This window comes from Ranitomeya variabilis, chromosome 1 (genome assembly GCF_051348905.1).
Source record: "Ranitomeya variabilis isolate aRanVar5 chromosome 1, aRanVar5.hap1, whole genome shotgun sequence".
In the NCBI taxonomy this organism is placed as follows: Eukaryota; Metazoa; Chordata; class Amphibia; order Anura; family Dendrobatidae; genus Ranitomeya; species Ranitomeya variabilis.
In genome coordinates, this window is record NC_135232.1 from 418,368,315 (window position 1) to 418,395,678 (window position 27,364).

The following is a 27,364-nucleotide window of genomic DNA, read 5'->3' on the forward strand; positions in this document are numbered from 1 at the left end:
CATTGCGATTAGTTCTACAAGCACCTGCTTGATTTTTGCATCTCTGTTATGGAGTCATATCCTTCTCCTTCCAGGACCCAACAGTTACCTTCACCTTCTGCTGCTAATTAACACACCTTTGCTGAAGGTTTAAATACATTTAGCTTCTTTAGCAAGGTGTTGGTGTTAGCTCAATTTCCCTCTTTCTTGTTGGACATGTTAGCAGTCAGCTAGTGTCTTCTTGGAGTACTCTTGGAGGATTGCTGGAGTGATATCTCCGTGGTCTTCTCAAGCTAAGTGTATCCCCTTATTTGTGCACCCTGTCTGTCTTTAGTTGTAGTGGGGGCTGACTAGCGCACACCTCATCCCCTCCCTATCCAGGGCCTATCGCAAGGCTCAGGCAGGGATTAGGTTCGGTGATAGGTGCGGGACCTATTTAAGGATGTTAAGGGCAGATGGTGTTGTTAGATCTGCTTAGGGGTCTCCACTTCCCCCCTTCCCTAGTGTTTGGGATTCCCCCTAACTGTCTTCATTGTTATGTTCAGTGTGACAGTGTATTTCAAATGCAATTAACTACACTTGTTTGTGATTGGATTATTTTCCTTTATATACTAGTCTTCATTTTCTGTTCAATATCCTATGAGTAAAGGTGCTACTATTGCGCCAGAAACATGTCAGGTTTCTTTTAAACTCTTCTAAAAAAAATTATTTTTAATTATTACCTGGATGGTTATGATAATTATTACCTGGATGGTTGTGATATCTGCTCAGATGTTACAAGGTAGCTCCCAGATCTCTCCCTTTATCTCCCCATGTTATACAACCCCTGGCAAAAATTATGGAATCACCAGCCTTGGAGGATGTTCATCATTCAGTTGTTTAATTTTGTAGAAAAAAAGCAGATTACGTACATGATTCCATAATTTTTTCCTCAGAATTGAGTGATTCCATAATTTTTCCCCTATGCTTGGTTAAAAAAAAGTAACCAGTACTTACTACCACAGTTTTTGTTCTTGATTTCTTTTAGTGTTTCTTAAAGCCAGAAATTTGCCATTTGAAATGACTTTAGTTCTGTGCCATGTCTGTGATCGCTTTTTTTCTACAAAATTAACTGAATGAACATCCTCCAAGGCCAGTGTTTCCACAAATTTTGCCAGGGGTTGTAGAGAGTGTAATGAACACTGTAAAACACTTTGCTACTTTTGGACTTTAGGCCCAAGTGGTCAAGCATCTTTCTGGGAGTGGCAGCCGACACAGGAAATATAGCATTACATGTCCAAATATACGGTAGCTCTTGTCTACTAGAACAAGCCTTCATAAAGTGTCTCTCTGTACAGGCTAAATGAGGGAGTATAGTGCAATGAACCCTCCTATATGAAGATCATATTCTCTAACTATGAGTATGGACATAGGTTGCCTCAGACTACGTTCATTATTATTATTATTATTATTTATATAGCACCATTAATTCCATGGTGCTGTACATGTGAAAAGTGGTTACATACAGGGTTATAGATATCGTTAACAGTAAACAAATTTACAGTGACAGACTGGTGTAGAGGGGAGAGGACCCTGTCCTTGTGGACTTACATTCTTCGGGATAATGGGGAAGAGACAGGAGTTCGGTGTGCTGCAGCACTGGTGGTGGTGAGGCAGCAGCTCGGGTGGTTCTTGAGGCGGCAGCTCGGGTGGTTGGTGGGGCGGCAGCTCTAGAGGTGGCGACGCGGCAACTCGGGTGGTTGGTGACGGGGCAGCTCGGGTAGTTGGTGAGGTGGCAGCTCGGGTGGTTGGTGAGGCGGCAGAATGGTTATTGCAGGCTGTAGGCTTTCCGGAAGAGATGAGTTTTCAGGTTCCATCTGAAGGATCCGAGGGTGGTGGATTATCGGAAGTGTTGAGGCGTGGAATTCCAAAGGATGGGGGATATTCGGGAGAAATCTTGGAGGCGGTTGTGTGAGGAACTAATAAGTGCGGAGGAGAGTAGGAGGTCTTGGGAGGATCAAAGATTACATAAGGAAAGATAGTGGGAGATTAGTTCAGAGATATAGGGAGGGGACAGGTTGTGGATGGCTTTGTAGATCAGTGTTAGTAGTTTGAACTGGATTCGTTGGGGAATTCGGAGCCAGTGGAGGGATTTGCAGAGGTGTGAAGCAGGGGAGTAGCAAGGAGAGAGGTGGATTAGCCGAGCAGCAGAGTTGAGGACAGACTGGAGTGGTGCAGGAGAGTTAGCGGGGAGGCCACAGAGGAGGGTGTTGCAGTAATCGAGGCGGGAGATGATGAGGGCATGCACAAGAGTTTTAGTAGATTGTGGGCTGAGGAAGGGAGTTTTTGCCATGCATCAGTGCCTTTATTTGGACTTCTGTCTGAAGCCCTGAAAATAGGAATTCAGCCGAAACCTCCAACAGGACCATTGACTTACTGAGGCAGACATACTCTCATTATGTTCTATCTGGCTTCCTTTTCAGCAGAGTTTGCCTTTTTGAAATGGGCACAAAAACACAGTCAACCACACTTTTGAGGGCACCTCAAGAAGGCGGACATAGTTGAAGTGAGGGGTCACTCATTAAAGTGAACAGCCTCATCAGCGGTTGCACATGAATCTCGCTTTTCAGAGTTTCAGACAGAACCACTGATATATAGCAAAAACACATGATGAACATAGCCTTTCATGGACTATGGTATCAATTGTTAGCACAAATAAAATAACAAAGCAACAGTAATAGGGATCTGTTCGCCAATGCTTCTTTTAAAATTATTTTTCTTTTACTAGTAACATTTTTGAACTTATTACGTTCACAAACTATATTACCAGTGATTCTTTAATTAATGTTTAAGTATAACACATAAAAGTGAGAGAGAAAACAAATCTGTCCTGAATTAAGGGATGAGAAGATTGGGTGAAGAGCATGAGTGTAGCATTTAATGAAAGCTTTGCATTTATGCATGTTGTTGTGTTCCCACTTTATCTACTGGTGACAACTGTTCAATATATTGTATAGTAAATGACATGTAACTTCTCACCACTCCATGTATTTCAGAAGGTTTTTGACAATAAAGCAAGATTAAAGCACTTTTAAATGCAATTTTTCAGCATCTTAAACCGTTTTGTAACAATAGTTATAAAAAAAATAATGGATCTCAACAAGCCTTTTGGTGGCAATTTTACATTTTGTTACTTACAAGTATTATTAACAACACCAAGAACAATTCAAATTGTGTGGGCGGGGACAAGCCTGACTGAACGTAATGAAGCACATCCCTGACTAAACGAGCAGGTAAGATATACACACGTGGTCAAAATTGTTGGTTCCCCTCGTTTCATGACAGAAAAACCCACAATGGTCACAGAAATAACTTGAATCTGACAAAAACAGAAATTATCCACGGCACTCAAGGCTCCTGGGTGGTGCTCAAGTAAGGTTTCCAACCCGACAATGAATAAATAATAAACTTGGCACTCAAGAGTTCTTTTTGCAAGATGAAAAATAACTTTTCGTTTATTGGTGCAACCAGTTCAGTAATTGATGATTTATAAATGTTTTCGGTCACAAGACCTTCATCAGAAACATCATATATGAAACTGGAAGCAGGGCAGCAACAATGTATAGGCCCAAGTGGCCTGCGCACAAGTGTTACCGGGCAAATTGACCTGGAGGCTCCTGGGGAGACTGTAAGGTAGGGCGCACTGGGGAGGCGAGAGTCCCGCTGTAGAGAACTTGCGCTTATGCATCCAGGTCCAGGGAACGCTGTGAAGCCGGTAAAGCCGGAAGACGTCTTCCGGCTTTACCGGCTTCACAGCGTTCCCTGGACCTGGATGCATAAGCGCAAGTTCTCTACAGCGGGACTCTCGCCTCCCCAGTGCGCCCTACCTTACAGTCTCCCCAGGAGCCACCAGGTCAATTTGCCCGGTAACACTTGTGCGCAGGCCACTTGGGCCTATACATTGTTGCTGCCCTGCTTCCAGTTTCATATATGATGTTTCTGATGAAGGTCTTGTGACCGAAAACGTTTATAAATCATCAATTACTGAACTGGTTGCACCAATAAACGAAAAGTTATTTTTCATCTTGCAAAAAGAACTCTTGAGTGCCAAGTTTATTATTTATTTATTGAATCTGACAAAATACACACCATGTCACCAAACAGAACAGTGAGTATCTGTAGCCGTATATACAGGCCCACTCACTGATTCCAAGATTGTAGACAGCTGTGATGCTAGTTAGTGGACACACCTTGATTTAACATGTCCCTTTTGTTACATTATTTTCAGGGGTAGCAACATTTCTGTCCAGGCCTAAATCATGAGTTTTTTTTTTTTTTTTTAATTCTGTGTAAGCATGGTTGAAAAGCAATGTCTGACTTTCATTTTCATAGATTTTTTATTTATTATTACTTTTGTCAGATTCAAGTTATTTCTGTGACCATTGTGGGTTTTTCTGTCATTGAATGAGGGGAACCAACAATTTTGTATGTTGCCTGAAAAAAAGTGCCCCAAAATAAGAGATAAGAGTACCCATTCCCAGTGTTAAAATGGATGTATATAGTAATGTGAAAGTAGGTAATTAATGATGTAAATATATTGAAGATAGGTATAGATGTGTTAGGTGGCAGTCTAGTAGTAGTTAAGTACTCAAAATTTTGAAGTCAAAATCCATGGCTCTAGATGTATGCTGTAGACAATGCTAGCTGATAAAGTGAGCAGTAAAATATATACATGAGCATGCATAGATCAAAGATAACCTACCACGTAGTTTGATTCTCCATTTTTCTTGGTGGTTTTCCTTTATTGGATGTTTTCCTTTATCGGATGCTGCCCTTCCCGTGGTTGTTCCTTCCCGGGGAAAGGCCTGGCTATTCACTGCTTGCGTTGAGAAACACGTGATGGTGTCTCCGCAGCTACTCTACGGCTGGAAGAGCAGGCCAGTTTGACCCCAGAGGGCCAGAAGCTGCTGAGGTAGTGGGATAATCTGAGGTGCTTCTGTGTCAAACTGTCTACTTACGATCCGAGTTGCAGGATGGTCATACCCATGTCATTGGAGCAGGCAGAGCCCAAGAATTGCATGAGAGGGGTGCCCATTTTGGAAGCAATAAGACATTCAGGTGTCTTCTGCATCTGGTATTTTGCCCCGACTTGAGAGACATGGTAACCTAGGCATGTCTCAGGTGCCGGCCTTGCGAGCTAAGTGGGCATCTGTCCAGATCATTCGAACATCTGCACCCCTAGAGATTCTGATGATTGACTATGTACAGATTGGGTATTCTGTCTCAGGAAACTCGTACTGTCTGCTCATGACAGATCATTTCACAAAATACGCTGTGGCAATGTACTTCAGGCTATTAGGTGATGGGCAGGGCTAAGAGGCCATCTGGGAAGTTCGATGTGAGACGGCCCCATATGCGGTGAAAAGGAGGGTAGACCCTAACATTGTGGTTCATGAGGTAGAATATTAACCAGCATCGAGAATAAATAAAAAATATAACTTTTAATTATATCTGTTAAAACTACCTTATGAAAAAATAGTGACCAAGTGTAAATAAAAAATGCAAAATTCACTTATCCACTATATGTCCAAACGGACCAGATAATATAGGTGTACCAATGTCCCTTTTTAATAGACACCCTATATCATATAGTAATAATCAGTTCCAATTCTGATCAACATTTAGATTGGATACTAATTCAAATATATTCATGGACCGTGAGACTAGATCAAAAAGGATCCTAATAAAACATACAATGCTTGATCCATAGAGCGTTTATCACGGTCTCCATGTGGACTTGCTTGCCTGGGTATATATATATCAATTTCCACAGTGTTTAACAAATAAAATAATTAGGAAAGATCTCACCCATCAGCAGTTCAGGTACCGACCATTACTTCCTCATTTTTCACACAGCCGGTTTCCATGCATGGGAGTGGGGCACTTTCAACCTGTTATGCCCTGTAAAGGCTAGTACGGCCCTGTCCCCATTAACTCCCGCCCTTACAAGGGCAGTCCACAGCTGACCCTTACAACATCAGCCCTACTTGTCCCTGTGTGTCCCAACGTGTTTCATCAATTCTTAGAATCATCAGGGGAAATCTACACTCTGTTAGGGTACTTAGCTATCTCCAGAAAAAACGGGGGTTCTCTCTCTCTGACTCTCGGGCTCTCAATGGTCACGTGACCATATATTGATATATATACCCAGGCAAGCAAGTCCACATGGAGACCGTGATAAACGCTCTATGGATCAAGCATTGTATGTTTTATTAGGATCCTTTTTGATCTAGTCTCACGGTCCATGAATATATTTGAATTAGTATCCAATCTAAATGTTGATCAGAATTGGAACTGATTATTACTATATGATATAGGATGTCTATTAAAAAGGGACATTGGTACACCTATATTATCTGGTCCGTTTGGACATATAGTGGATAAGTGAATTTTGCATTTTTTATTTACACTTGGTCGCTATTTTTTCATAAGGTAGTTTTAACAGATATAATTAAAAGTTATATTTTAAATTTATTCTCGATGCTGGTTAATATTTGAAGGAGAGAGAATATTGGGCTTTGACCCTATATCATAGTTTTGTTCATGAGGTAGAACCAGTAGAGACTGGGGGATCCTCGCGGGATCTTCACCGTAACATGTTAAGATACTGCACCTTTGAAGAACCTATGGCCACTGGAGAGGTACCTACTCCTGCCTTTAGAGCAGCAGCATCCCCCTTAAATGAGGAATGGTGGGTAGTCACGTTCCCGGCACCAACAGACTCCGGCCGTTGCAGACTTACCACTCGGGGAGAAAGTTGCGCTCCCGGCAGCTCCTTCCCCAATATCCCCGATCCTATAATTCTGCATAGGATGTCCAGATCTAACGCTGGTGTATCTCCACAGCACTATGTGCCAGACAAATTTGTATTGGGAGGCTTGCCGAGGATGTCAGCCTCTAGTCAGGTGGCATGTGAGATGTCTGTTGGCTCACCAGGGTGGTATAAATGTGTATATCTCCACATGAGCATAATACTGTACCTGTTGTAAATAGATTTCATCATCAGCAGTAATATTGTTATTTACTCACAAGTTTTTGCTGTTGCCAAAGCATTGCTGAAAGACTGTAAGATGTAAAATGAATGTCAGAGGTGGAGATAGAATTTGAGGTGATGTGAACGTGCTGGAGTGGAATCCAACAACATTCTCTTGTGGAACCATCCCACCAAGACCAGAGCAGCGGAATAGTGCAGCTGATCTTGTCCGTGACCAGAGCCTGTCCAGATGTGTGGAGATTTCTGCCAGTGACACTGCTGAGAGACGGAAAAGGCCAAGACCTAGCGTGAAAGGTGTTGGACACTGCTGATGAGTTAAGTCACAGTCATCAACGGTACCATTCACCTACTGGAGGGACCCCGCAATCGCCCATATACACCGATTGTCCGGGCCAGACCCGGGTCGGTAAGAAAACTAAGGCCCACTGCACCACAGCAGTGGGTAACCATGCATGCTCCTAACTACATTCAGGTGAAAAAATACTCAAGGCTGAGGTAGATTCTGTAGTTAGATAGGCCGCATTTATTGCCAAAATCAAAGTCCGAAACTTCTGGATTTGCTGCCCTGTTTCCTGTTCGTTCCATAATTAAAAATCGTAATCCACCCCTAGTTGCTGACACGACATGCAGACCAAATTTGAACTTCTTTTTGTTTCAGGAGTTTCTGTGAAACATTATAGCACGGGATAAGTCGTCTACTTTGATAGACTTCATTTACGGCTAAATAGCAGTCACAGTTGGTTAACTGTTAGGGCATTTTCAATATAGTTGAGGAAGGACAATTACCCTGAGTTCATTGAAGTCACATTGGGACAAGAGAGAGATATTTGTTTGAGGGATAGAGGTTATTGGTCATAAGATTGTAGACTGTTGTGCTGTACTGCAGGCGAGCCCATATGTTTCACTCATGTAAATGTCCTAGTTCCCAGGGTATTAACAGGTAATAGGCCGCCGGTTTAGACATGCATGCTAGTATTTAGATTTATAGAAAGTATAGTAGGTACAGATTGTTTGGGTGCCACAATGTACAGAACAAGAGTCTCACAACAGCTCATTTTACCCCGCAAATTCCCCTTTTTTTAGCAGCCCCTGGTATAAAAGTTGATGTGGCCAATTTTTCTCCCTATGATTTTTTCCAAATTTTCACTACCCCTGTAGTCCTACAGTTGATTGCCCACCAAACCAATTTCTATGCTCATCAATACATTTCTCAAAATTCCACTGCCTTTCAATTCGATCCTGAATCGCCACAAATGTTCCTGAAATTAAAAAAAGTTTAGGCATTGCACTGAACATAAGTTTAGTAAAAAAAAAAAAAAAAAAACACTCCACTCCCACTGGGCAACTAAATCTGTCCACAGTACCCCTGTATTTGCAGCTGCCATGTCCTGAGCCTGTTATGAAGTTCTAATGAGATTTCTTCACTTTAGTGATAATTCCCAACCCCCCAAGAAATGACTCCAACTACGATCGGCTGAACAAATTGAGATCCCTAATTTCCCTTCTGAAAGATGGGGCAGTAGACTAGTCATTGATGAGTTTCAAGGGCCATCTGTCATTCCGCCAATTCCTCCCCTCTAAGAGAGCAAAATGCAGCATCAAGCTCTAGAAAATGTGCGAGAGCACATCAGGCTGTACATCCAACTTTATAATTTACCAAGGTAGTGACCGCCAAATTAGCCCCCCAAACTGCCCCCAAACAATTGACATCTCAGGTAAAATTGGGAGCTAATGACCCCTTTTCTCCATCAAGGGTGCCGCATTTATACGGACAACTATTACATGAGCATCACCCTATACAAATCCCTCCACTTGGCAAATACAGGGGCCTGTGGGACGTCAGGAAAAACAGAGTGGGGTTTTTCTCACAGTTGGTATCCAGACGTTTGGAGAAGGGGCGCCATTCTCACTTGAAAGTGACCAACTTCTTGCAGTGAAGTGGAATGACAGGGAGGACACTTACATGCTGACCACACTGCATGCAGACACCACTGTGATGATCAGAGACAGGGGCACCACATGGGACAAGGAAAAACCAGTCTGCATCACAGACTATAATAAATATATGGGTGGCGTTAACTTGTTGGGCCAGGTATTTTAGCTGTATCTGGTGAAGCGGAAGATCAGGGCCTGGCGCAAAAAGGTAGCCACCTACCTCATTCAGGATGCTACCTACAATAGCTTTGCCTTCTATAAAAGGTCACAAGGAGAACTCACATTTCTCCAGGACCAGGGGAATATTATGAAGTGTCTCCTATTTGAGTCAACGCAGGCACAGGAGGCAGCCTTTGAATCAGAGGATTTCAGGAGAATATCAAAGCAAAATTTTATTATGCTTTTCCCTGCCACTCCCACAAAAAAAGCGTCCCCAAAAAAGATGCTGGGTTTGTAGGAAGCACGATAGGAGGAGTGATTACCGATACAATTGCACCATGTACCCATCCCAACAAAGCCTTTGTGTCAGTCCTGTTTTGAATTATACCACATAACTTCCCATTATTAATTTGACATGAATAAGAGCAAATTATGTGGTAGCTTGTTTATTTATATTTTCTGTTTAGTGGGCCCCAGTAGAGAGGAATTTTAATTGGACAAGTAATAAAAATAATATTTTTATCAGTGAAACACATTTTACCCCATGTCACAATTAATTCCAGGACATCACATACCAAACTATTATTCAGACAAATCCTCGTCCACATACCCACAACTGTATAATCCAGAATGTGGATCCCACTAATGTCCATGAAAAAAGTCAGGTCATCTGACAATTTGAGGAATTGATCAATAACATACCAAACTACTGTAACAAGGTGGCACGGGGTGGTAGTTGCGGGCGAGTCCTCTAAGGCACATTCAGTCCACACCCTGGCTCCTTGCATATGAAATGACAGTTCTATTCCCAGCTCCAGGTCACAGTGGGTTACCTCAGACATCTGGCTCCTCTCCATGCTGGAACAGATGCCCTTCACGTCACACTCTTTAGGGCTCAATAGTGGCAACTGGTTTAATAAAGGTGAGGTAAAGGAGAAAGGTAACAATCGCTGAATGTTCCTATTCACAGCAACAGCTGCAGCAGCGAAGGCATTGGCTCCCAGTCAGCTTCCAGGAGCAAAAAGTCCCTTGTGAGGCACACACACAGTCCTTGTGCCTGCTGCCCGACAGTCTACTGGCAGCTCTGTTCCTTCCAGGAGGTACGGTGCTCCCAGTACGGAAGCACAACTTGCCATAGCCAAGCCTGACCGGGCTCTGCTGCAGTAGCAGGAGCTTCCTGCTTCTTTGAGGATGCTAGTCCAGCCCCCTTTTATTAACCTTTTACTAGCCCTAATCTAGCATCATGTTATGTATTACAATGCTCAATAGTAAAACATTACAAACACAGCACCTGAATAACAGTAGTACATGGTAGTTAATAGCCAAACTGTCAGGGCACCGCATGGGGCACACATGACAGGCATATAAGAGAGAGGGAACACTGAGGGTCTCCGCCACCTGCTTACACTACACTGTGTGCAGAATTCTTAGGCAAGTTGTATTTTGATCACATGATAGTTTTTATACATGTTGTCCTACTCCAAGCTGTTCAGGCTTGAGAGCCAACTACCAATTAAGTAAATCAGGTGATGTGCATCTCTGTAATGAGGATGGGCGTTGTCTAATGACATCAAAACCCTATATAAGGTGTGCTTAATTATTAGGCAACTTCCTTTCCTTTGGCAAAATGGGTCAGAAGAGAGATTTGGCGGGCTCTGAAAAGTCCAAAATTGTGAGATGTCTTGCAGAGGGATGCAGCAGTCTTGAAATTGACAAACTTTTGAAGCGTGATCACCGAATAATCAAGCGTTTCATGGCAAATAGCCAACAGGGTCGCAAGAAGCGTGTTGGGCAAGAAAGGCGCAAAATAACTGCCCATGAATTGAAGAAAATCAAGTGTGAAGCTACCAAGATGCCATTTGCCACCAGTTTTGCCATATGTCAGAGCTGCAACGTTACTGAGTAACAAAAAGCACAAGGTGTGCAATACTCAGGGACATGGCCAAGGTAAGGAAGGCTGAAAAATGACCACCTTTGAACAAGAAACATAAGATAAAACATCAAGACTGGGCCAAGAAATATCTTACGACTGACTTTTCAAAGGTTTTATAGACTGATGAAATGAGAGTGACTCTTGATGGGCTAGATGGATGGGCCAGAGGCTGGATAAGTAAAGGGCAGAGAGCTCCACTCCTCCTCAGACGTCAGCAAGGTGGAGGTGGGGTACTGGTATGGGATGGTATCATCAAAGATGAACTTGTGGGACCTTTTTGGGTTGAGGATGGAGTGAAGCTCAACTCCCAGATCTACTGCCAGTTTCTGGAAGACAACTTCTTCAAGCAGTGGTACAGGAAGAAGTCGGTATCGTTCAAGAAAAACATGATTTTTATGCAGCACAATGCTCCATCACATGCCTCCAACTACTCCACAGCGTGGCTGGCCGGTAAAGGTCTCAAAGAAGAAAATAATAATGGCATGGCCCCCTTGTTCACCTGATCTGAACCCCATAGAGAACCTGTGGTCCCTCATAAAATGTGAGATCTACAGGGAGGGAAAACAGTCCACCTCTCGGAACAGTGTCTGGGAAGCTGTGGTGGCTGCTGCACGCAATGTTGATCGTAAACAGATCAAGCAACTGACAGAATCTATGGATGGAAGGCTGTTGAGTGTCATCAAAAAGAAAGGTGGCTATATTAGTCACTAATTTTTTGGGGTTTTGTTTTTTTCTAAATTTTGTCCAGTTATATTGGTTTACCTGGTGAAAATAAACAAGTGAGATGGGAATATATTTGGTTTTTATTTAGTTGTCTAATAATTCTGCACAGTAATAGTTACCTGCACAAACAGATATCTTCCTAAGATAGCCAAATCTAAAAAAAAAACCCACTCCAACTTCCAAAAATATTAAGCTTTGATATTTATGAGTCTTTTGGGTTGATTGAGAACATAGTTGTTGATCAATAATAAAAATACTCCTCTAAAATACAACTTGCCTAATAATTCTGCACACAGAGTACTATTCAGATAAATCTTCATCCACATACCCACTTCTGTATACTCCAGAATGTGAACCCACACAAATGTTCTTGAAAAAAGTCAGGTCATCTGACAATTACTTTCAGGACTTCCTTACTCACAAACATTTTTGACCATTCATCTTAGTTTGACTGTTTTTACGACTATGTCTTGCAACACAAAATTTTTGTTTCCATTTATATTACTTATATTCATGTTGGTGACACAGGCGTGATCATTTTATTGTAGGACCTCTAATAATGAGGCTGTTCCGTACTTATACACTATGAGCTTTACTGCATGGTTCTTGCTGAAACTCCTGTACCAGACAATATTTTACGGATTCTGTAGGGGATTGGTTGTTTTGTGCATATATCGGTTCCTACCTTGGCAGGTGGGAGCTTGCTATGGTGTACCATGTGTATTGGCACATTTGTCTGTCATATAGGGATTGATGGAGCTAAACTGACATTGTACGACCAGTCTCTGAATGTATCTGTCATTCTAGCTCTGCTTGTGTTCTTTCCTCTTTGGAACAAACTCAGCTTTGCCACATAGTTGGCTACATTTTCCTTTACATTTTGCCTTTCATTCCAGTACATTCCAGGTTATTCTGCCTGCTATAATATTCGCAATTGCGGGACAGCTGTTTTGTTAGCAAGACTAAGTTTTAGAATCAGCAAATGTGTTTTTAGGGGCATGTCTCCGTCTGTGAGTAAGCATTCCTGGAAAGATTTTTCTTGTTTGGTCACTCAATGTCTCTGTAAGCTTTGAATGGTTCCTGGAATTCCTTCAATTTTACCCTAAATACCAAATGGTGCACCATCTATTATTGTAGGCATAGCGGTGTGTCCATTACTCACATTGGTGCCATATTGGATGTATCTTTGAACACTGAAAAACTAATGCAATAAAATTTGAAGTGTGTTCCACAGAACATGCAAAAAAAGATTAATAAAAGACAGTAAAAAATGCAAATTGTAAATTTTCAAACTTGTGTTGCATCAACTGCATAAACAATGGTGGCATCAAACTACTCATTACCTCCTTGGATAAATAAATTGGAGGGTATAATATGCAAACAAGACATTTATGTTGGATTTCTGTTGCTCTTGAACCACACAGGCTCTGCAAACATGACAAACTAATCAAAATAAAGCCAAATTTATGTTCCAAAATTCATATCGTGCCCCTTCTTTCCAGGCCCTGCTTGTCAAAACAGAACTTTTTGACTACATGTGGGGTATCACAAGATAAGTGGACAACAAATTGTAGGGTCCACTTTTTGGTGTTATCTCTGGCAAAAGTGAGAAATTTGAGACTAAAGCAAGATTTTTGTGAAAAAAATCAACTTTTTCAACATGATGACCTAATGTTATCATAATTTGTATCATATTTGTTGGTTCAAAATGCTCAATATACCCCTGGATAAAATCCTTGAGGGGTGTAGTTTCCAAAATGCGGGCAGTTATGAGGGATTTCTACTGTTTAGGCACATCAGGGTCTCACCAAACTCGACATGGCGTCCGCTCTCAATTCCAGACAATTTTGTGTTCAAAAAGTCAAACGGTGCTCCTTTTTTTCTGAGCCCTATTGTGCGCCCAAACAGTGGTTTTCCCCCACATATAGGGTATCAGCCGTACTTAGGAGAAATTGGACAACAAATTTTGTGGTCCATTTTCTCTCGTTACCCTTGTGAAAACAAAAACATTTGGGTCTGAACTAAATTGTTGTGAAAAAAAGTAAAATGTTCATTTTTTTTCCTTCCACGTTACTTCAGTTTCTCTGAAGCATGTGAAGGGTTAATAAACTTCTTGAATGTGGTTTTGCGCACCTTGAGGGTGCAGATTTTAGAATAGTGTCACTTTTGGGTATTTTCTGTCATATAAACCCCTCAAAATCACTTTAAATGTGATGTGATCCCTAAAAAAAATGGTTTTGTATATTTTGTTGGAAAAATTAGATATCGCTGGTCAACTTTTAACCCTTATAGCTTCCTATTAAAAAAAAGATGTTGTTTCAAAAAGTGTGCTGATGTAAAGTAGGCATGTGGGAAATGTTACTTATAAACTATTTTGTGTGACATAGCTCTCTGATTTAAGAATTCAAAGTTTGAAAATTGCTAAATTTTTGCCAAATCATATCGAAAAAATGTTACCACTCTCACGAAGTACGATATGTCAAGAAAAAAAACTATCTCAGAATCAGTGTGATCCGTTGAAACGTTCCAGTGTTATTACCACATAAAGTGACAGTGGTCAGAGTTGTAAAAATTTGGTTTGATCATTAAGGTCAAAATTGGCTCGATCACTAAAGGGTTAATGAATGATGTTTTCCTGTGGTGTTTTTTGTCAAACAAGGAAAGTAGGCCCGGTTTCTTGGAGCAGTAAGCTGTGTTTCGGCTTATTCTCCGCTAATAGCCTACATCAGCTGTACTACGCCTTAGTAAATGATGCGGTTAAAAGCATATTAAGCTCTTTTCCTTGGGGAAAACAAGATTTTGTAGAAGTGAAAGAAACCATTTACGCGGGACATAAAACTATGCAGAGCACTAGTCTACAAACATATACACAAATAAAGTGATGTATGCACTGTTAATCTTGGGAAGCAGAAGGTCTTTTTAAGATTAGTTTTTTTTCTATGATTTGGGTTTGTACTGAGTGTAATTCCTGATTATGCGGGCTCGTTGACATTTCCGAGAGAATCGGATCGATCATGGTAATGACACTCGGCTTAAACTCTAATGAGAGCATAATAAAAATGTCAGCTCGGCGTGCAAAATATAAGCCTTCAACCAGCCCCAGATCATGAAAAACAGGTCTCGGAAAATTGTGCTTTTTTTAAAACAAATTTTGGATTTTTTTCACCACTTAAATGAAAAAGAACCTATGCATGTTTGGTGTCTATGAACTCTTAATGACCTGGAGAATTATAATGGCAGGTCAGATTTAACATTTAGTGAACATGCTAAAAAAAACAAAAAAACACATCAACAGTGGAATTGCACATTTATTTCACCGCACTTGAAATTTTTTTCCGTCTTCCAGTACACGATATGTTAAAACCAATGGTGTCGTTGAAAAGTACATCTTGTCTCACAAAAAACAAGCCCTCACATGGCCATATTGACAGAAAAATAAAAAAGTTTATCTGGGTAGAAAGGGGGCAAATAACGAAAATTAAAAAACTGAAATATCCCTAGTCTTTAAGAGGTTAAGAAAAACAGGTCTGTGAGAGCCAGAATTCTTGCTGGTTGGTACTGTAGGTGATCAAATACCTATTTCATGCAATAAAATGCAATTTAATTATTTAAAAATTATACAATGTGATTTTCTGGTTTTTATTTTTAGATACTGCCTCTCACAGTTGAAGTGTAACTGCTATAGAAATTACAGACCTCTCTATTCTTTGTAGTATTATTATTTTCCCCACTGTATTATGTAAATTAGGTAACTTGCATTTTTTTCATTGTACTTTTGAGTGTGTTTTTTTTACAGACATCCTATGTGCAATTCTGTGTGGAAAGTCCGCACATAAAACTCGTATAGCTGCAAGAGAAATTGACATGCTGCGGATTTCACACTCACTGAAGGTCAGTTTACACAGTGTACAAGGAAACACAGTGGGCATGAGATTGTGATAAATCCCATCTGCTTTGCAGTAATGTTAAAACCTTGCAGTTTTTGTGCAACGAAAATATGTAGAGTCAAAACTCATCATGGGATCTTTACCGTAAAGGGGTTGTCCAGGACTAACATACCCATACTTAATCAATATCATATTGTGAGGGTTCGACACCTGTTCAGTTGATATCTGAATGCATAGCCGCTGGAAGATCACAGTGTACGAAGCTGGAGCATCACAACTCTGCCTGTTGTGTACTAACTATTGGCAGGCACTGTAGCTCAGCTCTTATTGTGGTGATCTGAGCTATCACTGCACAGTGAATAGAGCTATGATTTTCCAGCTCTGTATATAATGAACTTCCATTGGCTATGACTCGAGGTACCATTTGAGTGATGGAGGTGCTGGTTGCCAGTCTCCTATTCATCTGACATAGTTGGAAAGTAAATACGAAAACAAAAGTAAAACAAATTTCTTCATAGTAGAGCTTTGTAGCTATAGGTGTGGTACCTATAATAATCACCATGTGTTTACGTGAAAAAATATGCCGAACGAAAATTTCTTGTCACCACACTGATATTCTGGAAACTTCTTTATTGTGAAAACATTACATCAAGGCATTTCTGGAACTATTGGGTCCCTTCTTCAGTTTCACGTGCCTCTATGACCTCCCTACAATGCCAGGGCATGCTCCTGAGGAGGCGGCGGATGGTCTCCTGAGGGATCTCCTCCCAGACCTGAACCAAAGCATCCGTCAACTCCTGGATAGTCTGTGGTGCAACGTGACGTTGGTGGATGGTGCGAGACATGATGTCCCAGATGTGTTCAATCGGATTCAGGTCTGGGGAACGGGCGGGCCAGTCCATAGCTTCAATGCCTTCATCTTGCAGGAACTACTGACACACTCCAGCCACATGAGGTCTGGCATTGTCTTGCATTAGGAGGAACCCAAGGCCAACTGCACCAGCATATGGTCTCACAAGGGGTCTGAGGATCTCATCTCGGTACCTAATGGCAGTCAGTCTACCTCTGGCAAGCACATGAAGGGCTGTGTGGACCTCCATAGAAATGCCACCCCACCACCATTACTGACCCACTGCCAAACCGGTCATGCTGAAGGATGTTGCAGGCAGAAGATTGCTCTCCATGGCATTTCCAGACTCTGTCACGTCTGTCACATGTGCTCAGTGTGAACCTGCTTTCATCTGTGAAGAGCACAGGGCGCCAGTGGTGTTCTGTGGCAATCCTGGTGTTCTGTGGCAAATGCCAAGCGTTCTGCATGGTGTTGGGCTGTGAGCACAACCCCCATCTGTGGACGTTGGGCACTCAGACCATCCTCGTGGAGTCAGTTTCTAACCGTTTGTGCAGACACATGCACATTTGTTGCCTGCTGGAGGTCATTTTGCAGGGCTCTGGCAGTGCTCCTCCTGTTCCTCCTTGCACAAAGGCTGAGGTAGCAGACCTGCTGCTGGGTTGTTGCCCTCCTATGGCCCCCTCCACGTCTCCTGGTGTACTGGCCTGTCTCCTGGTAAGGCCTCCAGCTTCTGGACACTACGCTGATAGACACAGCAAACCTTGCCACAGCTCGCATTGATGTGCTATCCTGGATGAGCTGCAGTACCTGAGCCACTTGTGTGGGTTGTAGAGTCTGTCTCATGCTACCACGAGTGTAAAAGCACAACCAACATTCAAAAGTGACCAAAACATCAGCCAGAAAGCATTGGTATTAAGATGTGGTCTGTGGTCCCCACCTGCAGAACCACTCCTTTATTGAGTGTGTCTTGATAATTGCCAATAATTTCCATCTGTTGTCTATTCCATTTGCACAACAGCATGTGAAATTGATTGTCAAACAGTGTTGCTTCCTAAGTGGACAGTCTGATTTCACAGAAGTTTAATTTACTTGGCGTTATATTCTGTTGTTTAAGTGTTCCCTTTACTTTTTTTGAGCAGTGTATACAGTATATATATATATATATATATATATATATATATATATATATATACAGTTAGGTCCAAATATATTTGGACAGAGACAACATTTTTCTAATTTTGGTTATAGACATTACCACAATGAATTTTAAACAAAACAATTCAGATGCAGTTGAAGTTCAGACTTTCAGCTTTCATTTGAGGGTATCCACATTAAAATTGGATGAAGGGTTTAGGAGTTTCAGCTCCTTAACATGTGCCACCCAGACTGATCTATTTCAAGTGTTTATTTCAGTTAATGTTGATGATTACGGCTTACAGCCAATGAAAACCCAAACGTCAATTAGAATAACAAAAAACGCCTGCAAACACTTGCTAAGCATTTACAAAGGTCCATCAGTCTATTTCAGTAGGCTCCACAATCATGGGGAAGACTGCTGACTTGACAGATGTCAAGAAGGCAGTCAATGACACACTCCACAAGGAAAGTAAATTTTGCATTTCATTTGGAAATCAAGATCCCAGAGTCTGGAGGAAAAGTAGAGAGGCACACAATCCAAGCTGCTTGATTTCTAGTGTGAAGTTTCTACAATCAGTGATGGTTTGGGGAGCCATGTTATCTACTGGTGTAGGTCCACTGTGTTTTATCAAGACCAAAGTCAGCACAGTCGTCTACCAGGAAATTTTAGAGCTCTTCATGCTTCCCTCTGCCAACAAGCTTTTTGGAGATGGAAATTTCATTCTCCAGCAGGACTGAGCACCTGTCCACACTGCCAAAAGTACCAATATCTGGTTTAAAAACAACAGTATCACTGTGCTTGATTGGGCAGCAAACTCGCCTGAGCTTAAAACCATAGAGAATCTATAGGGTATTGTCAAGTGGAAGATGAGAGACACCAGACCCAACAATGCAGACAAGGTAAAGGCTGCTATCAAAGCAACCTGGGCTTCCATAACACCTCAGCAGTGCCACAGGCTAATAGCCTTCATGCCACGCCGCATTGATGCAGTAATTGATGCAAAAGGAGCCCCGACCAAGGGTTGAGTGCATTTACTGAACATAAATTTTAGTAGACCAACATTTCGTATTTTAAAATCATTTTTCAAGCTATATGTGTTATAAAGTGTTCTAATTTAATGAGATAATGAGTTTTGGGTTTTCATTGGCTGTAAGCCATAATCATCAACATTAACAGAAATAAACACTGGAAATAGATCACTCTGTTTGTAATGACTCTATATAATATATGAGTTTCATTTTTTGCATTGAAAAACTGAAACAAATTTACTTTTTGATGATATTCTAATTTTTTGAGCTGCACCTGTATTTATTTATCTATCAGTTCCAGTGCATATTATATTTTATTAACTATTATCTATCTATCTATCTATCTATCTATCTATCTATCTATCTATCTATCTATCTAGATTCATGCTGAGGTAAAGAGTTTGGTTTTAAATGTTTTCAGTCATGGAGTTGAGAAACAAATGATTGCTTTTTACATTTATAAGTCCGCACCTGTTTCTATATTTCCTTTTTTTCATTTCTATCCTAAGGATAGGTCATCAACATGGTGAACAAGTAGATATTTTTTCTAAACTCCCCTCATGCATACAACCTGACTTGCTAGGAACAGTTCTTCATAACCTAACATACACAGATACATTCCTCCTCTTCAGAACTTCATTGCTGCAATTGCAAGTTTCTCCTCCTACTGCTACTAACTTTTTGTAATTATTTGAGTGCTCACTTTTACTCTGTACCATGGTCATGGCTAGAAATCCTGAGAGCTTTTGTGAGCCATAATAGAGTTTCTGTACACCATTGTCCATATTTTACTACAACTGCAATAAGTATCAAGTATAAATAGAAAGTCAGATTTACATTTGCAGGTTGTGCAGAACTAGAATTAATGGTCTGTAAGACGCCAGCAGATTTACCACATTTGGGCATCCTGTTTAACAGTAAACGGGCCCTTGTCATTAAGCGCCTAAGGCAATCTCCGATGTGTCTTTGGATAATTGGAAGTAATTTTACTCTTTGGGTGCTGGGCTTTCCAAATCATATTGCAACATTTAGGCATTATCTCATATAATTAGCATGTAAGTCAAGCATTTCCCCTGGGTCCCGATTAAAATAATTTAATACCAAGTTCCAGTCTCTGTGGAAATTGCATGTTGTGTCCAACTTTTACACTGCTATGAACATAGGATTAGTTTCCAGTATCCACGCTTAGAAGTAATGTTGATGAAGTGCAGAGAATTTTGTACAAATTACAATTAGTTATACCCAATAATATATTTTTATTTAAAAGATTGTTGATGATTTACATATGTAGCAGGGAGATCTGACCTCTAAACATAAGTCAACCTGCTTGGAATGAGTAAAAATAACATACCTTAATATACTTTTTAAATTTGTGGCAATGACACACAGCGATGTGCCTTACATATTGATGCCACTTTTGCAGCCAATGCTTCGCTGCCACTGTTACATTTGCCATGTGAGCCAGGGATCACAGCAATCCTCCAGTATATCCGAAGGACAGCATGACCTGAACCCCACATCACTCCTGCTGCTTGTTCCAGCAATCAAGACTATTGTTAAAGGGGTTGTCCAGTGAGGCCACGCCCTCTAGTTTGCCATGCCCACTGGATGGTCGTCACTAGACGGGGCACGGCCTTGCTGCATAGAAAGTGTACTGAAGCGAGGCAAAGCCACTGGCCGGGAGTATGTATAACTCATACATACCCTTCGGTCCCCGGACAGAAACCAGTGAGTCCACGCAGCGCACAGTGCGTGCGCTGGGGAGATTCATAAATCTGTAGACACAGAGTGACTACAGACTTATTGATTTGGACTTGACAACCCCTTTAAGTGATCTATGCAATGTGGGATTTTCCCTGATCTTCTGAAAAAAGAAGCCTTCGAGCATCTATTGGACTATCCCTCTATGAGCCTAGATTCTATGAGCTACAGACCTGCTTCTAATCTGCAGTTCTTGGGGAAAGTCTTAGAAAAAAGCCATTGCTATCCAACTAGTTGCCAGACTGTTAGATGATTGTATCTTTTCAGGCTGACTTCTGGGAAAAAAAAACTTATCATCACTAAACCATCACTTACTCAAGTACTAAACAATCGGATGGTGGCGGCACAGTTTCCTAACGGTATCTAGTTGCTCCTCATCCTCCCTGCCAGTTCTCTTGAGTACCATATGGTTTAGTTCTATCCACAATGGGTTTTTTTCCATTTACATAGTACAATTAAGAAAAATAATCTAAGACTACGTTCTGGCATACCACTACTAATATGATGATACCAAATTATACCTGACATACCTGACATTCAAGCCAGGAGTCAGTGACCCACTCCACCTATCAATTCCTAATTACCTGATTTGAAAGAATGGATGAATGACTGCTGGCTGAAACTGAACCCAGACAAAACTGAGGTTCTTTTGGTTAAAGGTCACTTTTATCCCTGGCAAACACTACCCTTTAAAGCTTTGTTTTGTATTCAATTTGGGTGTAGTTATTAAAGAGGACTTTTCATTGAAAAAAACAAATATTAGCCATCATTAATTCCCCACTTTTCCATCCGAGGAACATTGCCAAAATTAACCATTTAATTCAAGCAAAAGAGCTTTTAACACTAGTGCATGCCCTCATAACCTCCTGGTTAAACTACTATAATGGCCTATGTGTAGGTCTCCCAGACAAAGCAATGCACCATCTTCAGTTACTTCAAAACGCTAAACTAGGTAAATAAGCAGTCAACCTTGAAATCCTCCAATAACACCAGTCCTGCTCACACTGCACTAACTGCTGGTAAAATGGAAATTAACTTTTAAAATTTGCCTGAAGACCTCTAAAGCTATGAACAACTTAGGTCCAAGCTGAAGGATCTACTGAAGTCACACACTCCTTACTGACCACTCAGATCAGAAGGCAGGAAGGATCTGTCCATACCCATGATCCAGCTTGCAACATTTGGAGGGAGAGGTTTTTGTTACACAGCCCCCACTCTCCAGAATTCATTACCTGGATAAGTCAGAAAGAAACCATCGCTGGACACATTTACATCAAAACTCAAGGTGCACCTGTTCAGTTTTGCGTCCATTATGAGAGGAGCACAATACAAATATTTGTTTGTTTGTTGTTGTTGTCCATGTATGACATGTCATTGCAGTGCCATCATAAACAATACGTGGAATGGGATGATGGTTCTGGAGTTTAAATAGAAACACACAGCTAGAATTTGGAGCTTCATCAATTGTTAAGTGTTTCCTGTCGGAGACACATTCACGTGATTTCATTAATGTCTGCCGTGCAAGGAATCCAACACTAAATGGGTTATCCAAAATAATGAAAACGCTCAATACATGTAAAATAATGAACCAATATAAACTTACCATTCTACCTCCTGGCAGCTCCAGCTCTTCTTCCTCAATGCTACAATTTACAATGGCTGCAGACATTACAACCCATATACCCTATGTGAGGTCTGCAGCCACTCATGGACCTCACTTGTCTCAGGCCTTATACCTCTGAGACTATTGATTAGATGCAGATGAAAATAGGGTACCTGGACAGCAACCTCTACAGCCAATCTAAAGAAAAGCATTAAGGATATTGTGCATATTATCTCATTATCTTACATATATTGATGACTTTGGCTTTTTTTATCTTGGACAAACTCCTTAATGTATTGAGAAAATAAGGACAATGTGCCAATAGGCAAGCCACATATAGCCACAGGCTGAATGGAGCGGTTGCAGTGCTTATGTGCACAGTAATATTGTGTCTAGAGGTATTCTTTTGGACAGATTCTACTTAATCAGTATTCCCGGTATATAAAGTACATTTCTTTGTAACTGCAAGCTTCAATAAGTTTAAATGAGAACAAATAAGAAATTATGCAACTGCCACGGCTCAGATATCACTTACTGATTTTCCATTTCCAATAAGTCTGAGTCTTTTCTTTCCATTTTGTATAGGGCTAAATATATCTGGCACATCTCCTCTGATGACTCCTTCTGCCCCTTGTAAATTTGGAAGTGGAGGGTCTTCTAGGCCATGGCTACATTGCAGATGTACTGACTTAGTGGTGCAGTCTTTCCCAGTATTCTTCACTTTTCCTAAATTACAATTTCCTATTATAAAAATACAGTAAAATAATTTAATCCAGCATAAATTGGACCTGATATGTGTTGTATTATCAGTCATTAAAAGATATATGAAAAACATTCAGAAACATACTGCTATGATAAATGTTTTTAGTCCCAGGAATTTGATAACTAATTTGTACTGCTAAGTCATCCATATTATATCTCAACTGAGGCCTGGAAATCATGGATGAATTATCTGACGCTCATGGAATTTTACTGGAATGCATGATTTACATTAGTTTTAGGGTAGGGACTTCTTCCAACACTCCCACTGCTTGGTTAACCTCAATATTTATGTAGAACTTGCAAATGTGTACCTAAACATTGCTGGCTCCATAAAATGTACTCCAACATTTAAAACGTAACCATCCATTTTATTTAATGTTTTCATAAATCAATAGTACATATGAAAATAAGAAATCTTTTTTCTTCTGGACTGATCTTTCATTCTCAAAACGCTAAATTTATAGAAAGACCTGTATTCAGTGAATACAGAGTTTCCCATTACAGAGATAGAGAAGGCAGCTGTTGCCTAAGGGTGCAGAATCATCAAAGTTTTTACCATATATAAGTGAAGTAAAAGTTTTTAAAAGTAGCAAAAATGTAGCGACTATAGATCATCTCTGTCGAAAGGGTGGACAAGGAGGAGCATGACTACGCTGTCTGTCGAATTTATCAAATCTGCTGATGCCAGTAGCATTTCTGGTACAGCACATGGTGGTGTACGCCACTTACTAGACTCACCAAATTAATTAAGCGGCGTACGCATCTTAATTAATTTGGTGCCATGTACTCTGCCAAAACTGGTATAGCATGAGCTTGTGTAAGGAGATGGACACGCTGCCCACGTTTCCCACATAATCCAGTTTATTGTTGTAAAATGTTATGTGATGTGTGGAGACATGGGGGTCTGTGGATGCTCTAGTCCACTGGCCTGAAAACCCATAGACCAGGGCTCATACCACTGAAGACTCACTCTCCTTTTACCATGGGCATAATACTACTCAGATAACACAGGGTAAAACAGTATTGCAATACTTTATTAAACCACGGACAGACAATAACACATAGAACAGTCCCAGCAAAATACCCAAGATGGTGCAAAATGACAGAGTCTCACCCTTTCGCTGACTCACTGGGATTAAAGCAGCTGCGACTTCCAGGGCCAACTACTCCATCTTGTGGCATGCACAGAAAGGAGGTAACAACAAGCTTAGGAAGCTGACAGTCCTTTGAGGTACGAGGCCAGGTAACCAGAGGGTCACAACCTGGCTTCGCCAAACATCTCCATGGACTCAGGTTACCAGTGGGTCACAATCCTGGCTTTCACAAATGTATCCATGGGGCTCTGGTGACTGGTGGTTCCAAATCCTGGCTTCCCTAAACGTGTCTAATCTTTCAGTGATGGTCAATGGAGCAAATCTGTATTCTTTCTGCCAGGGCCTTGGTCCCCTAAGGAGCCATCCTATAGAATGTCAAATCTGTGTCCCTCATGAAGGAGCCATGATGTCCTGGCTGCTGCTGTGGCGTGCTCCTGGCTGTGGTTTTGTAAAGTCTCTGGTTCTCTTTATCTCTTGTTACAGAAGCATATCCCTTTTATATACACTGCGAAAAAAAAATAAAGGGAACACTAAAATCCAAAATCCTATATATCACTGAATGAAATTTTCCAGTTGTAAATCTTTATTCATTACATAGTGGAATGTGTTGAGAACAATAAAACCTAAAAGTGATCAACGTAAATCACAACTAATATCCCACGGAGGTCTCGAGTTGGAATGATGCTCAAAATCAAAGTAGAAAACGAAGTTACAGGCTGATCAACTTCAGTGGAAATGACTCAAGACAAGAAAATGATGCTCAGTAGTGTGTGGAGCCTCCACGTGCCTGTATGACCTCCCTACAATGTCTGGGCATGCTCCTGATGAGGCGGCGGATGGTTTTCTGAGGGATCTCCTCCCAGACCTGGACTAAAGCATCCGCCAACTCCTGGATGGTCTGTGGTGCAAGGTGACGTTGGTGGATGGTGCGAGACATGATGTCCCAAATGTGTTCAATTGGATTCAGGTCTGGGGAATGGGCGGGCCAGTCCATAGCTTCAATGCCTTCATCTTGCAGGAACTGCTAACATACTCCAGCCACATGAGGCCTGGCATTGTCCTGCATTAGGAGGAACCCAGGGCCAACCGCACCAACATATGGTCTCACAAGGGGTCTGAGGATCTCATCTCGGTACCTAATGGCAGTCAGGCTACCTCTGGCGAGCACATGGAGGGCTGTGCGGCCCTCCATAGAAATGCCACCCCACACCATTACTAACCCACTGCCAAACCGGTCATGCTGAAGGATGTTGCAGGCAGCATATCACTCTCCACGGCATCTCCAGACTTTGTCACGTCTGTCACCTGTGTTCAGTGTGAACCTGCTTTCATCTGTGAAGAGCATAGGGCCTTGTGTTCTGTGGCAAATGCCAAGCGTCCTGCACGGTGTTGGACTATGAGCACAACCCCCATCTGTGGACGTCGGGCACTCAGACCATCCTCATGCAGTCGGTTTCTAACCATTTGTGCAGACACATGCACATTTGTGTCCTGCTGGAGGTCATTTTGCAGGGCTCTGGCAGTGCTCCTCCTTTTCCTTCTTGCACAAAGGCTGAGGTAGTGGTCCTGCTGCTGGGTTGTTGCCCTCCTATGGCCTCTCCACGTGTCCTGGTGTACTGGCCTGTCTCGTAGTAGCACCTCCAGCCTCTGGACACTTTGCTGACAGACACAGCAAACTTTCTTGCCACAGCTCGCATTGATGTGCCATCTTGGAGGAGCTGCACTACCTAAGCAACTTGTGTGGGTTGTAGAGTCTGTCTCATGCTACCACAAGTGTGAAAGCACAACCAACATTCAAAAGTGACCAAAACATCAGCCAGAAAGCATTGGTACTGAGATGTGGTCTGTGGTCCCCACCTGCAGAACCGCTCCTTTATTGAGTGTGTCTTGATAATTGCCAATAATTTCCATCTGTTGTCTATTTCATTTGCACAACAGCATGTGAAATTGATTGTCAAACAGTGTTGTTCCTAAGTGGACAGTTTGATTTCACAGAAGTTTGATTTACCTGGAGTTATATTCTGTTGTTTAAGTGTTCTCTTTATTTTTTTGAGCAGTGTAGTTCACAACTGTTGTCCTTCAATCCATCATCCAGAGATCAAGAGGAAGGTGTGATGAGATTATCTTGCATTGTTTTAGTACTTAAACAATCTGTACATCATCTTGCTCTGCAGGTTAACAAGCCACAGAGTGCCACACAATGGTCAATCAACATATTATCACACATCTATTGTTCAATTACCCTGCATCTCTGCCATCCAGGCTAACAACACAATATGTTACAATAAAGAGCAACTACATAGTAACATTCTGGCTTGTATGAACAATAGTCTGTGTTTCTTGACCAATCAGAGAACAAACACTTAAACTCAAAAATCAACATAAAGATAACCAGTCTATGCCTTCTGGCTTACTGAAAATAGACATCTGGATAATTAAGATTAAACGCTGTGTCGTCACATGATGCATATCATACTGCTAAGGAGTTCAGCATTTGGTCAGTATTTTACCTCAGTATTTGTAAGCCAAAATCAGGAGACCAACAGTCAGAGGAAAAGTATAATAGAAACACGTCACGACTTCTGTATTTATCACCCACTCCTGGTTTTGGCCTACAAATACTGAGGTAAAATACTAACCAAATATTGAACATGTGAAATAACATTTTTAGTTGTGTCTCCCTTTCTATTAAAATCATTTTTATACATAGGTAATATAGCTCTTTATTTTCACTGGGGAGGGCTAGAACATGAATCTTGACTAGTGGTGACTCTTTTTATACTTTGTTTCTTTGATATATTTTATCCTTTTTTTTTCGTCTCCCCACACTGTGTCACCCATAAGGTAAAAAAAAAACGTTAGAGAGAATTCTAATATTACGATATTTAAAGTAGCATCTTGCTAGTGCCACAATCTAATATGTTAAATAAAGCTTGTACTATTATAACTGTGGTGCAGTGCTGTGTTGGTGAGTAGTACCACCCCACAGGTGCTCTCAGATAGCATGTGGTACACAAGCGCAGCTTTATGTACATAGTGGTGCTGTGGTCCGTGTAGCTAGGAGCTGCCTTGGATGAAAGTAGGGAAGCTAATGATGGTTCATAGATGAGCAGAGATAAGTAGCACATAGGCAAAACAATGGATTTGTCCCATCTATTGGGACTGCTCAGTCCATGAGCATGAGCCAAAAAACAGGAATAATTAAGGGCTTGGCAATATGGAAAAAGTAGAAGAACATGAAGAACAGTGAAAGAAGACAAACTGAAAAGGAATGAAAGATGTCAACATCAAAATAGAGCAGAGGAGAAGTCAGTAGAAAGTGGCAGGAGTCAAAAGAGAGGCACCATAAGCTATTAGTTACCTGGAGGTTCACAGTACAACAATAAGGCAAAGCCACCAACTTAGGTGAGACCACAAACTGTAAACAGGCCCCATCACCCACTTGGCAGTGAGCTCACTACTAGGCTGCCTGGGCCACA

The 27,364-nt window shown here is 41.3% G+C and overlaps 1 protein-coding gene across 1 annotated transcript in view; it reads right to left on the reverse strand.

Annotated features, from left to right (window-relative positions):
- The window catches only part of FREM1 (FRAS1 related extracellular matrix 1), a 364,890-nt gene that overhangs the window by 38,510 nt on the left and 299,016 nt on the right, over nucleotides 1–27,364 (reverse strand). The window contains exon 31 of the mRNA XM_077249240.1: nucleotides 22,565–22,770. Coding sequence (XP_077105355.1) covers nucleotides 22,565–22,770 — 206 coding nt within the window. The remainder of the gene's footprint in view (nucleotides 1–22,564; nucleotides 22,771–27,364) is intronic.